At 41.1% G+C, this 14,451-nt stretch overlaps 1 protein-coding gene across 16 annotated transcripts in view; it reads right to left on the minus strand.

Annotated features, from left to right (window-relative positions):
* ablim1a (actin binding LIM protein 1a) overlaps nt 1–14,451 on the minus strand; it is a 173,825-nt gene that overhangs the window by 90,774 nt on the left and 68,600 nt on the right. For all 16 annotated transcript variants that reach the window (XM_031823265.1, XM_020481343.2, XM_020481348.2 and 13 more), the window contains exon 2: nt 656–790. In XM_031823265.1, coding sequence (XP_031679125.1) covers nt 656–790 — 135 coding nt within the window. The remainder of the gene's footprint in view (nt 1–655; nt 791–14,451) is intronic.

The following is a 14,451-nucleotide window of genomic DNA, read 5'->3' on the forward strand; positions in this document are numbered from 1 at the left end:
ATTGTTTTGGGTCGCCTACTGGGATCTGATCCATTGTCCTGGGTGGTGGTCCAAACAGAGGATCCACTTCGGGAAAGTCGTATTCCTGGTCATAATGTTGGTAAGTTGACGTTGCTCTTATGTCCAATAGTTCTTCCCGGCTGAATGTAATAATACTTCAGATTTCCTGGGGTAACAGTGTAAGAAGTAATACATAAAAAAACGAAATACTGCGTAGTTTCATAAGAACGCGAAGCAAGGCGACCATCTCTGTCGGCGCCATCCTAATGCTCTCATATTATGCATATTTCAGCGACATGCCACGCAATAGCTAATCGGGAGATGGAAGCTTGTGCTAGCTAGCTTTGACATTGGTTAACAACAAAACAGCCGTCAAGCATGCTGCTTGAATGCTATACCCACCATGGGAGAGTTCAACGATTTGATTGCTGATTATTAGTCTGAATCCTCCGTTACAGTACAACATTTCACTTTGAAAACTACAAATTAGGTTAACTTATAGCCAAATAATGTTGTTGTGTTGTCCACCTCAAACAGACTGTTTCTGAAATGCTTGCTATTTCCTCAAATAACATGACGTCACTGACCAATCAGCTGTTTATTTGTCATTCATATATATCAACAAATGATCTTCAGGGTTTGGTACTGTACTTACCTTTACAGGTGAAGCACTTCAGGTGGAAGTGCTTGGACTGCACCCTCAGCACCTCACCCTTACATGGCTCCCCACACTTGTAGCACTGGATCAGAGGCTTCTCATTGGAATTGTGTGCGTCCTGAGCATGTGCCACTAGAATAGAACAGAACACAACACAAATAGACATGAGTATGAACCACTGTAATCACATGCACTACACTGTTAAAATAGAAAGACTCAAAACACCATAATTGTGTTCTGAAACTATGAAAAGTATATCATGTAAATATTGATTGATGATTATTTTCAGACCAGACTTGAATTAACATTTTAAATAAGACACTGGGAATTTAATATTTTTCCTATGGTAGAACATTTTACATTATTATATTCTTCAGTTGCTATTGTGAGATTATAAATTATGTTAAAATCAAAATGTTTAAGGGTATGTAAGTTATAGCGCAATTAACATGTATAGAGGGGCCTTCATCACTGGTCTGTTTGTAAAAACACTGCCTTAGTCCATTCAGCCAGTCTTCAGGAATAAACTGTTGTGCTGAACCACCCTTGTTACACTGAGAACATGAGACCTGACTAATGGACTATTGAATGGCCTCGACCACCATATGTCGACCATATACTCAAGTCAAAAAGTCCATGTTAAATCAATTTATCTCACATCTGAATAGGAATTATACTTTTTTTGTCTGCTTTGTTTAGACAGATTAGAATCAGGAGGAGATGGAGAAGGAGTGAAAGTGGGAGAGATTAGAAACAGGAGGAGATGGAGAAGGAGTGAAAGTGGGAGAGATTAGAATCAGGAGGAGATGGAGAAGGAGTGAAAGTGGGAGAGATTAGAAACAGGAGGAGATGGAGAAGGAGTGAAAGTGGGAGAGATTAGAAACAGGAGGAGATGGAGAAGGAGTGAAAGTGGGAGAGATTAGAATCAGGAGGAGATGGAGAAGGAGTGAAAGTGGGAGAGATTAGAATCAGGAGGAGATGGAGAAGGAGTGAAAGTGGGAGAGATTAGAAACAGGAGGAGATGGAGAAGGAGTGAAAGTAGAACAGGCAGAAGTGGGAATAGAACCCCCGACTTTTGGGGCAGTAAAATGGCACATTTAATTCGAATTTTACCCACTAAACCACACAGACACGTACCATGTGAAGAACTTGGGCCCCCATATCAGAATACAAATGATAGATTAAAGACAAATTGTGAACTTCAAACATTGTGCTGCCGTACTGTTCAGAATTCCCCTAATTTCTGGGGCATGGAGGTGGTTAGAGGGCATTCGTGTTTCGTGTGTCCTCTAGTAAACTCTGTGGTCTTGTATTAAAACAGGCATGTTTGCGTGCGCCCCTGCTGTATTCAGGCCCTTCACAAACTCAGACAGGAAAGAGCACAAACGCTCTGGTGAAAATCTCCAAAACAATCCAAGAAAGTATGCGTCAATAGGCACCCATTGGTCTGAAAGCAAAGAAAGTAAAACTAAATAGAAATAATAGGTATACAGCGCATTCGGAAAATATTCAGACACCTTGACTTTTTCCACAATTTACGTTACAGTCTTATTCTAAAATGGATTCATTTGTTTTTTCCCCCTCACCAATCTACAAACACTACCCCATAATGACAAAGCAAAAACAGGTTTAAAAAAAATAAATAATCTGAAATATTACATTTACATAAGTTTTCAGACCCTTTACTCAGTACTTTGTTGAAGCACCTTGATGGAGACCACTGTTTTCTTGGGTACCTTAAAAGCTGCAGACATTGTTTTGGTATCCTTCCCCAGATCTGTGACTTGACACAATCCTGTCTCAGAGCTTTACGGACAATTCCTTCGACCTCATAGCTTGGTTTTTGCTCTGACATGTACTGTCAACTGTGGGACCTTATATAGACAGGTGTGTGCCTTTCCAAACCATGTCCAATCAATTGAATTTAATACAGGAGGAATCGAATCAAGTTGTAGAAACATCTCAAGGATGATCAATGGAAACAGGATGCACCTGACCTCAATTTAGAGTCTCATAGCAAAGGTTCTGAAAACGAATGTAAGTAAATAATTATATTTTCTATTTTTAATACATTTGCAAAAATGTCTAAAAACCTGTTTTCGCTTTGTCGTTATGAGGTATTGTGTGTAGATTGATGAGGGGGAAAACAATATTTAATTCATTTTAGAATAGGCTGTAACGTAACAAAATGTGGGAAAAATCAAGGGGTCTGAATACTTTCTGAATGCACTGTATGTTCCAAGACAGACAAGAGATACGATCACCTGCTCGTCGAACATCTCATTCCAAAATCATGTGCATTATTATAGAGTTGGTCCCTCCTTTGCCACTGTAACAGCCTCCACTCTTCTGGGAAGGCTTTCAACTAGATGTTGTAACATTGCTGTGGGGACTTGCTTCCATTCAGCCACAAGAGCGTTAGTGAGGTCGAGCACTGATGTTAGGCCTGGCTCGCAGTCGAAGTTCCAATCCATCCCAAAGGTATTCGATGGGGTTGAGGTCAGGGCTCTGTGCAGGCCAATCAAATTATTCATCACCAATCTCGGCAAACCATTTTTATATGGACACCGCTTTGTACACAAGGGCATTGTCATGCTAAAACAGGAAAGGTCCCTCCCCAAACTATTGCCACAAAGTTGGAAGAACAGAATCGTCTAGATTGTAATTGTATGCTATAACGTCAAGATTTCCCTTCACTGGAACTTAAGGGGCCTTGCCCGAACCAAACCTTACAGTTGGCACTATGCATTCGGGCAGGTAGCGTTCTCCTGGCATCCGCCAAACCCAGATTTGTTCGTCGGACTGCCAGATGGTGAAGCTTGATTCATCCCTCCAGAGAACGCATTTCTACTGCTCCAGAGTTCAATGTCGGCAAGCTTTACACCACTCTAGCCAACGTTTGGCATTATGCATAGTGATCTTAGACCTGTGTGTGGCTGCTTGGCCATAAAAACCCATGTCATGTCATGAAGCTCCCAAAGAACAATTCTGGTGCTGATGTTGCTTCCAGAGGCAGTTTGGAACTCAGTAGTGAGTGTTGCAACCGAGGACAGCCAAGTTTTACAAGCTACACACTTCAGCATTCAGCGGTCCAGTACTGTGAGCTTGTGTGGCCTAACACTTCGCGGCTGAGACGTTGTTGTTCCTCCAGTTCACAATAACAGGACTTACAGTCGACCGGGGCAGCTCTAGCATAGCAGAAATGTGATGAACTGACTTGTTGGAAAGGTGGCATCCTATGACGATGTCACGTTGAAAGTCACTGAGCTGTTCAGTAAGGCCATTCTACTGCCAATATTTGTCTATAGAGATTGTATGGCTGTCTGTTCAATGTTATACACGTCAGCAACAGTTGTGGATGAAATAGCCAAATCCACTCATTTGAAGGGGTGTCCACATACTTTTGTATAGTATATGTAATAGTCGACATAGGTTATCCAAGGATTTTTTAACAAACCCGCTTTAGTAGGACCAATTTTGGTTAGTAAGTCTCGAGATGGGAGGACAACATTTTGGAAAACAGTTTAAAATCTGTGTTCATCAAAGATAGGGGTCAATAGTGAGAACACTGGGTTCCTTATCTTTTTTTAATAAAACCATAAGTGCTGAATTCACATCTCCCCCACATTGATCCTTTGTGAACGTGTGTTACTCATTTTGATAGCGGATATAATTGCTTCCCACATTTTAAACAGACCTCAGGAGGAATACCGTCTCATCCAGGTGATATGCCTTCATTTATGCTATCCAATACCCCTTTGAGTTAATTGAGGAAGATTTCAAATCAAATCTGATTTTATTGGTCGCAAATACATATTTTGCAGATGTTATCGCAGGTGCAACAAAATGCTTATGTTTCTATCTCCAACAGTGCAGCATACCTAACAATTCAGGCTCCCAGCCAGGGTGTCGTCCTCTATTGAGAGAAGAGGAGTTCTTAATTATTTTAGAAAGGACTTAGTTTGGCTGGGTGTGCAGTTTTACAATCTGAGGTATACAGTTCTTTATAGAAGTGGGAGAATCTTTGATTGATTAATGTGGGTTCTGATAGTAATTCCCCCTGTTCCAGATTCAATAGTTGCTATAACAGCTAATCGATCATTACTGCTTAGCTTGTTGGCCAGTAAATGACTAGGACGATTACCATGGAAGCAACTGTTGAGTCAAATTCGATGGATGGCAAATTCTGCTCTCTGTCTTATCAATTAATTGAGCTCTGTCTTGACCTTGGAAAGAGGAATAGCTACTTGGTCATGAGTGTTTGTTGAGAACGATCTAACGCAGTTAAACATTTCCAATTCTTTTATATTCAAACCACATGCAAATGCAGTTAAAAAAAGAATCATAAAACCTTTGGTGGCATTCCATAGAACCCTGCGGTCATAGACTGCCTTTTTATTGATATTGATACATTCTAAGATTTGAATATGGCAGTAATAAGCTCATATGTCGAATTTATATTTTCTTGTTTAAAGAAAACAGAGGTGTAGATAATAGTATGAAATCGAAATGTGAGAATGTTTTATGCCTGTTTGAGTAGAAAGTGTTCTCTTTTGCTTTAGGATCATGTGCTCGCCAGGATTCAATGAGGTTGTAATCAGAGAGTATATGCTGGGGTGGATTTTTCTTTTGTCAAACTTTCTTCATCGTGACAAATGATGATAGAATTGTTTTTTTGTTTTTTTATACATTATGATTGCCGAATAAGGTATGTGAGGCAGGTGATGTCATCATGTAACTATAAAGCTACACTCCACATTTAATTCTAAATTGCTACTGCTTGCAAAAAATTTTTTTAAGAACTTTAAAAATAATGTTTCTTTGCAGGACAAGGATTGTCCTGACTTTCAAGCTTGCCTTTCTTCTCTAGTTGGCTGCCAAAGTTCACCATCAAATGATTTCAGATCTCTCGGAGTGCTAGTTTCACCATAGCGCGGACCGTGGCGATACGTTAACACATGAACATTATTAGAATATAGCAAATAATAGTAAACTATTGCATTCTATCCATGCTAGCTTTCGCGGAATACCTGAGACATGAAACAGATAGGTGGGATGGCTGTCGCCAATGTATTAAGCCTGAAGCACAATTTGCCTAAATGTGTAATGGAGACACTTAAACTACTTCATATTGGAGACCACGCCACATGTTATTGTATCCCACTTTTGAGATTCCTATTGTTATCTTGTTGCTATATTTGCACAGCTTCATTCATGTATATACATTTTGCATATTGCTATTAATATGTTTAATAATTGTATATTCATATTGCAATGTATTAACATGATAGCAGTTAATAAATTAATTATGCATTCATATTCTATCATTATTTATTGTTATTATTTGCTATTTCTCTGTCTCCCTGCAGAAAAACTGGTGGATCATATTGAGCTCCGGGCTGACGTTTTGAACATGTTTTGTATAAGTGCTACTGCTAACATTAGCAGTCCGTTAGCAGTTTTTTTCCCCATGAATATGAAATAGAATGCCTTACAGATCTTTGACCTGTCTTACTTTATCAATATAAAAATGTGAAACACCTGGTAGCCTATTCTTGCATTCAAATGACCTAGTGACCTCATGGGTGGAGTGTTATTCATATTTGTCATACTTTCGTCATTAATAAAATAAAATAAAAATGTAACACCTAAAATCTGGTGTTTCTAAGACAAATGGTTTCGTCATATTTCAGTCTTCTGTGATGTATATAAAGTGTAATAATGGGATGCAAACTCAAAATGTAATACATGTCAACTCTATATCTGACATGGTACAGGTGTCTTCTTTTTTTTAAGCCCATAACCCTGTGAGTGGTGTATACTTTTGTTTTAAAGTAGATTTGTTTAAGACTACCAAGAAACACTCTGTGTGACCCTGATTTAGCCGACTGCAGTAATTAATGTTATGTTGTCATTTCATAATTTGCAAAGAAAAGATAAAGCATTTGAAGCTTCAAAATCATGTCTTGAAAAAGCACATTTACACTCATTAATTATATCATGGATAAACGTATCGTTTGTATTTTCACAAAACGATATTGTCTTGTATTCTTTGTTTGAGAATAATACTTTACATTTGACGTTTTGGAATTACTAATGAGGACTTAATCATCACACCTTATAAGAGCAGGGAATGTACAATAAGAGGAGGGACTTGCAATGGTGTAAAGTACTTAAGTAAAAAATACTTTAAACTACTACTTGAGTAGTTTTCTGGGGCATCTGTACTCTACTATTTATATTTTTGATTACTTTTACTTCCCTACATTCCCAAAGAAAAGAATGTACTTTTTACTCCATACATTTTCCCTGACACCCAAATGTACTCATTACATTTTGAATGCTTAGCAGGACAAGAAAATGGTCCAATTCACACACTTATCAAGAGAATATCCTTGGTCATCTCTACTGCTTCTGATCTGGCGGACCCACTAAACACATTTGTAAATTATGTCTGACACACAATTGGACCAGCGTCATCCGGGTTAGGGGAGGGTTTGGCCGACCGGAATGTCCTTGTCCCATTGCGCTCTAGCGACTCCTGTGGCGCGCAGGGCGTACGCAAGCTGACGCGGTCACCAGGTGTACAGTGTTTCCTCTGACACGTTGGTGCAGCTGGCTTCCGGGTTAAGCGGGCAATGTGTCAAGAAGCTGTGCAGCTTGGCTGGGTTGTGTTTCGGAGGACGCACGGCTCTCGACCTTCGCCCTCTGCCGAGTCCGTACAGGAGGTGCAGCGATGGGACAAGACTGTAACTACCAACTGGGGAGAAACATTTAAATAAAACTATCGTCCTTGGATCCATAGCCCTGTCTATGAATTTGAGAGTAGTTACATTTCTCCAGCCCAATCACACAGCTGTTTATGATAAAGGTGGCAGGGTGAGCACTTTGTTGTTGTTTGGCCCCTTTTATCAATGTCCAAGAAACATACCCTATAAAATATAATATACGGTAGGTTATGCATTAGTAAACTGTAGCTTTGCCTTCCAATGGCTATTGATGCGGGTATATGGGCAGGCAGAGGCTCTGTATCTGTATCTGTGTTAAGGACCAACTGCTCAGAAACCATGACAGTGAAAAGAACAACACACACACACACATTCACACCACTATACTTTATCCACATACTGTTCCATTGCGGCAATGCAGCTTATTTTGAAACTGCAGATTATTTCACTTTCAAGAGCATCAACTCAGAAACACACACCCTAGAAATAGCATTCGTGACCTCGTGGGGACAAACAAAATGTCCCCAGTTGGTCAAATTTTGTTTGTTTACTATTCTTGTGGAGACTTCTGGTCCCCACAAGAAGAGTTAAACATGTCCACACACACACACACACACACACAATTCTGCTGAGATTAAAGTTGTTTTAATATGAACAACATACCTTTTACCAAAACATTCAGCCACACTTTACAACATGCAGGTTTAATGTACTATGATGCCGTTATAATGCATTGTAAGACCAGTCCTAATTATGTACACCCCCCCTCCCCCCCTATAATTTATTTTTGTCAACTCATAATGATCCTGAGTAATTAACAGCAATTTGAGTCAGTTGAAATATTAATACATAGAGAGGCATAACATATTATAACTCTTATTATCAGATATTGTAAAGGTTCATACATGCATATACCCAGTTAAAAAGTATTATACCTGGGGATAAAGTGCCAGGCATTTTCTCTGTGTAATAAGCCAGGGAACGACCACAACAGATAGTAATCAGTTATAAAAACAGATCGCACCTCCACCCTTCACATTAAATTGTTTCTGACAAGGGAACACCTTCAGAAAACATTCAGCAAACATATTCACTTCACATTTTTCCATTTTAGTCAGACACTCTTATCCATTCATCTTTCCGTCATTGTATGATTTTTTGTGTGCAAATGAACTCAAACTTACCGACAATGTCAAATGTGATATAGCGAAGCACCTGAGTGAGTTGGGTGTGCAATTACGCAGGCACTTTCCCTAAACTGATGACACTAACAACTGGATTCGTTATCCCTTTCATGCCCTGCCTCCAGTCCACTTACCGATATCTGAACAACAGAGCCTCATCGAAATTGCAACAAGCTGTTCTGTGATAATTTCAGAATTTCATAATCAGAAGCCACTGCCAGATTTCTGGATTGTGCCCTGGTCCTATAAGAGCTCTTTGCCACTTCCCACGACCCAGGTTGTGACAAAAACTCACACTCATTCTTATGTTTAATAAATGTATTGTATAGTATGTGTGTGGCAGGGTTACAATGATGGGAAAAACAACATTTGAGAGTGCGCTGACCCTGGTGTTAGAGGGGGTACGCAGCTGGAGGTTGAATGTTTGAAGGGGTATGGGACTATAAAAAGTTTGGGATCCACTGTTGTAGAGCATGAACCAGCAGGAGAGAATCACTGCTTTGATGTTTGCAGAGAACGACAGGGTGTTGTATAAGGTCACACCAAGGTTCTTTGCACTCTGGGAGGGAGACACCGTGGAGTTGTCACCATGATGGAGAGGTCTTTCCCCTCAGTTTTTGATGAAGGAACACCTTCAAAAAACATTGTCTGATCCATCCCCAAGGCCTGGTCACAAAGCCACTGTAAGCCTTCGTTTTGTATGATACTATACACAAGGTTGGTCCAGATCTGAATTGAAAGTGGTGGGGAAGACATTGCAAGAGCACACCCACTCATGGTATAGGGCAGGGGTCCCCAATAATATTCAGCCGTGGGACGGTTTTTCCTTGATTGGATGGTCGGGGGGCGTAAACATAGTTATAAATAATTTGTACATGGCCTCCCGGGTGACGCAGTGGTTAAGGGGGCTGTACTGCAGTGCCAGCTATGCCACCAGAGACTCTGGGTTCGCGCACAGGCTCTGTCGCAACCGGCCGCGACCAGTAGGTCTGTAGGGCGACGCACAATTGGCCCAGCGTCATCCGGGTTAGGGAGGGTTTGGCCGGTAGGGATATCCTTGACTCATCGCGCACAAGCGACTCCTGTGGCGTGCCGAGCGCAGTGCACGCTAACCAAGGTTGCCATGTGCATGGTGTTTCCTCCAACACATTGGTGCGGCTGGCTTCCGGGTTGGATGCACGCTGTGTTAAGAAGCAGTGCGGCTTGGTTGGGTTGTGTATCGGAGGACGCATGACTTTCAACCTTCATCTCTCCCGAGCCCGTATGGGAGTTGTAGCGATGAGACAAGATAGTAGCTACTAAACAATTGGATACCACGAAATTGGGGAGAAAAAGGGGTAAAATTTAAATAAATACATGAATAAACAAAAGAATAATTTGTACACAATAACACAATTTGTACACAATAATAATAATTTGTACACCGCAATTTGACCGCAAGAATCCCCAAAATATATAATATTTGACAAAAAAACGGAATAAATTCCAACCTCGATGACATTGGGATACGATCACATATGCCTCTCTATTTATGCATGGGAGTACTTGGGAACAGATTTCCTCAATTAAAATAACTTTGAGCTAATTTCCTGGTAATTTATTTCATGTCCCAGAACGAAAATTATTTATACAAGAAATTGTTATTATTTATATTTTTGCCCAGAAAGTTTAAGGGGTTGCGAATGAAATCACCTGAGGGAGGAATTTGGCTCACGGGCCGCCTATTGGGGAACCCTGGTTTATAGGATGAGATGGACGGATGGAGGAAAGGAGGGAGTTAAAAGAGAGAAAAAGAGGGGTGAGAGCAAGAGAGAGAGAGAGAGAGAGAGAGAGAGAGAGAGAGAGGAAGTAAGGTAAGGTGGGAGGGAGTCTGTCTCCCTCGTGTGCTCAATGTGATTTTCCACAGAGCTGTGAGTCATTCTTCAATAACAAAGGTCTTAGACCAGAGTGGCAGTGAACTAAGACAGCAGTGGTGGTGAGGGCTCAGTACTCAGCACTCACAATGTGATATGGCGCCTCAGCACTGGTATGTAACTATACAGCAACTTACTGGAACTAAGGAGTAATGAATACTCCAAACCAACTGTAGTTTCTTGCAAGATTTAGTTCTGGATTCCGAGATTAAACCAACTGTGACAATATTACCTCAGTAATAGGGAATACACAGGGCTAGCCCAGTACGGTGACTGTGCTATCACCATAGCTGTAAGTAAGTAGAACTGTTTATCCCCAGAGAGATCACTCGATCACAGGTCGCCAGGACGTTGGGAGACCCTGTCGAAACCATCCACCGTGGGAGAGAATGTAAAACTCAAAACAGGTGCCCAGGTCTAGCATTAAGCCCAAAGTCTATGGAGCAGGAGGTCACTGCTTAGACCACTGCACCATCCATCCACAATGAGTTAGCAAGGCCAATCTTAATTAATGGCTAAACTTAACCGTGTTTTTCAGTTTTTACCCTATTCCAAACCTTAATCCTTAATTCACCCGATCAGAATTAATGCCTGAATTGAATTAACTCGATCACAAACCTTAATCCTTAACTTAACCAATCAGTATGAATTCCTGAACTGTTAACTAATTGGAATTAATGCTTGAACTTAACCCTAAAGTTGTTTCTGTTTATTTTTTATTTCACCTTTATTTAACTAGGCAAGTCAGTTAAGAGCAAATTCTTATTTTACAATGAAGGGCATACCTTGGCCAAACCTGGACGACGCTGGGCCAATTGTGCCCCACCCTATGGGACTCCCAATCATGTCCGGATGTGATACAAACCTTAACTCTTAACTTAAGCCAGTCGGAATTAATGTCTTAACCGTAATTGTTTCCGTGTGCCTAAATCGTCTGGATCTCATGCAGTTTACTAGTAGAAAATATACGTTTGTACAAGGATGTCAAAAAACTATGTGAGACTGGGATATCTTCGCTATACCATGCTCTTACCGAGTGATTAATCAGTAACTATGGTCACACAATGTCACATTCCACCCTCGTCTCTACTACAGCATTGATGTCTCAGTCTACAGAGGATGAGGATGGAACTGTAATATCTGCTGACAGAGAGATCTATACTGCCTCTGCCTCATCACTGGAAGATCACAGGCAAAACCATGTACACTGGGATACATTCAACAGGGCACAACATTGTGAAATGTTCAGATAGAAATATGTTATGTAGAAAAAGGAGTAGTGTCCACTGTATTTTTGACATTTCTGTGTGAAACTTTCCACAACGTTTGTCCTACCGAACATGGCCCTAATCATCACCCAGGCCTCCTCTCACACTTACAACCCATAGCCTGCATTGCTTTAGGACTGATACAAGGCAACAGACAGACAGGCGTAGCCCCCAAATCCATGGGCGTAAGTGTAAAGTTACCAAAAGAGCTTCCCCAGGCTCAGCACACTTCGACGAGTGGTGCTTTCAACCCACCTACTACAACCCCAACCCCCATCTCTTTAAAGGAAGCCTCTGCATAAGCAATAATAAAGATTGCCGATGATGCACTGGGGGGAACTGGAGAAGGACAGATTGAATCCCCCATGGACATATTTTCCTGTTACGCATGCACAGGCCTTGCTGGTTAATAACAATAGAGTGTGTGTAATTTATGGATGGAGAGGGGAAATAACTGATGAAGCCTCCACTCTCATCTTCACTCTCAGGCTCAAGCTTTAACTTCCTATTTTCTAGACTACCTAGAACCATAAAGGGTTCTTCAGCTGTCCTTCAGATAAGCCTTTTTCTGGGTCTCCCATTCTCGTCCTAGACTATTCTATCTAAAATGCACAAAACAGTAGTAGTGTTTTGAAAATGTATTGGGAATATGATTACTCAAAAAATCTAAGGAAAAGTTCTAATAGCGTATTTTCACACCACTATTTGTTTTCTGTAAGTCATTTAAGTATGAGACTGAAATGACTGCTTCCTGTGGAGCCTAGCAGAAAAACAGGACCCCTGTGGCGTGTCTGGGACACTCCACTGATAAGATATAGAAGATATATACAGAACATACAAGCCAGATGCAATGAGTATCACACACACTACTCTATTTACACACACACACACACCACACACACACACACACACACACACACACACACACACACACACACACACACACACACACACACACACACACACACACACACACACACACACACACACACACACACACACACACACACACACACACACACACACACACACACACACACACACCAACTCCCCACCAAACCATGCCCCTCCCACACACACATGTGTATGGCTCTGGGTCTCCCATCCAACCAACCCCTCTGGGATGAGCAGTTCTGGAGTGGCATGGCCTACAACGAATATCAAATTCTAAATATCCCCACTGTGGTAAAAGTGTGTGTGTGTGAGTGCCTGTGTGCGTGCGTGCGAGCTTGCATGTGTGTGTGTGCATGTGTGTTTTGGTGAGGGCGTGCGGTACTCTTTATCACACAGACATAATAAGGCATCCTATAACCTCCCTCTAATGAATATGTATGATTTGATTCACAACCCCTACCCCCCGACCAACCGCCAGCCCCTGCACCAGTGTCCCAGACAAAGCACTTCAAAGATGGGCACAAATTGGGGGGAACGTATCTCCCTCTACCAGCCCCCCAGCCCTGAATAACTCATCCCTGGGGACCTAACACAGAATAATCATTGTTTCTAAATGGCTGGCTGTCATAGACCAGAGGGTTGTTGTTGTTGGGATGTTCTAACTAACACAGTTACCTGTAATGTATGAACAGAGAAGGACTTTCAATTCACCCACCCAGCTCTTGGTACATACTGTGTGTGTAGAGACATGTGTATGTACTTTTGTGTATGTGTCAAGTGTGTAATATATAGTGTTTAATTTTGTACAGGATTACTGTGTATCTAAGACTATTTGCCCCCTCTTATCATTTCCTAAACAATAAAAACCCTATCAAAAAACCCTACCCTATCAAAATAATTGTTACCTCCCTCTGAAAGATAGTACATTTAAATACATTACAGGATCCAAAATCAGGCCCAAATCTAGACTCTATCTTCTCTGTTTAGCATCATGTGTCAAATTACCTATGATAATCAGATGAGGGGTTCAGTTTTAGCACAGAGCAAATGGCAAAGGGATGTTTGTCACATATAATGAGTATTTCTAAGGTTTGTCATACATAACCTGGATGTCCCCTCTATTTCCTTCTCTAAACTAATTCTATCTCAAGGGGGATGCAGGTTTCAGAGCTCTGTGTATTGATTTTAGGCCGCAACACTGGTGCTCGCTGTGTCTAACTCACGATCTGCGTCCCAAATGGGACCATATGGGCCTTGGTCAAAAGTAGTGCACTATGTAGGGAATACGGCGCCATTTGGGATGTATCCACTCCGCTTTACCTCTATAAGTGCTGATCCTTTGCTACAGTTGTATTACAGTTTTTCTCAATTGCTAAAACACTAAAACCCATTGGCTGAACAAGGTTCTCAGTTACCTGGACTCATTTAGCTAGTTATGCAGTCTGTTGTCAATACCTTAAACTATTTCACATGGAAAAACACAATTTGAAGATCTCACTTAGACTTTTCAGCAAAACTCTAAACACATTCTCATTCTCAAAACACATTCTGCACTCTAATGCACATGTCATCCACACTGGTAAACACAAGTGGCAACAATCAAATACAAATAGAGAAGACATGTCATTGATTGAACACAACCACTCAAAATGAATAATGTCAGGGCTGGATACGACACACAAGAGGCTTCTTCCCCCGTTGCCTCAGGAGGGACAATATTGCTTGTGATGTCGACGAAGTGCTCTGGCCTGACCCAGCCCAAAGACAAGAAGAAGCATATTGATCACGTTTACTCCTTTGATTTTT

This window comes from Oncorhynchus kisutch, linkage group LG4 (genome assembly GCF_002021735.2).
Source record: "Oncorhynchus kisutch isolate 150728-3 linkage group LG4, Okis_V2, whole genome shotgun sequence".
Classification (NCBI taxonomy): Eukaryota; Metazoa; Chordata; class Actinopteri; order Salmoniformes; family Salmonidae; genus Oncorhynchus; species Oncorhynchus kisutch.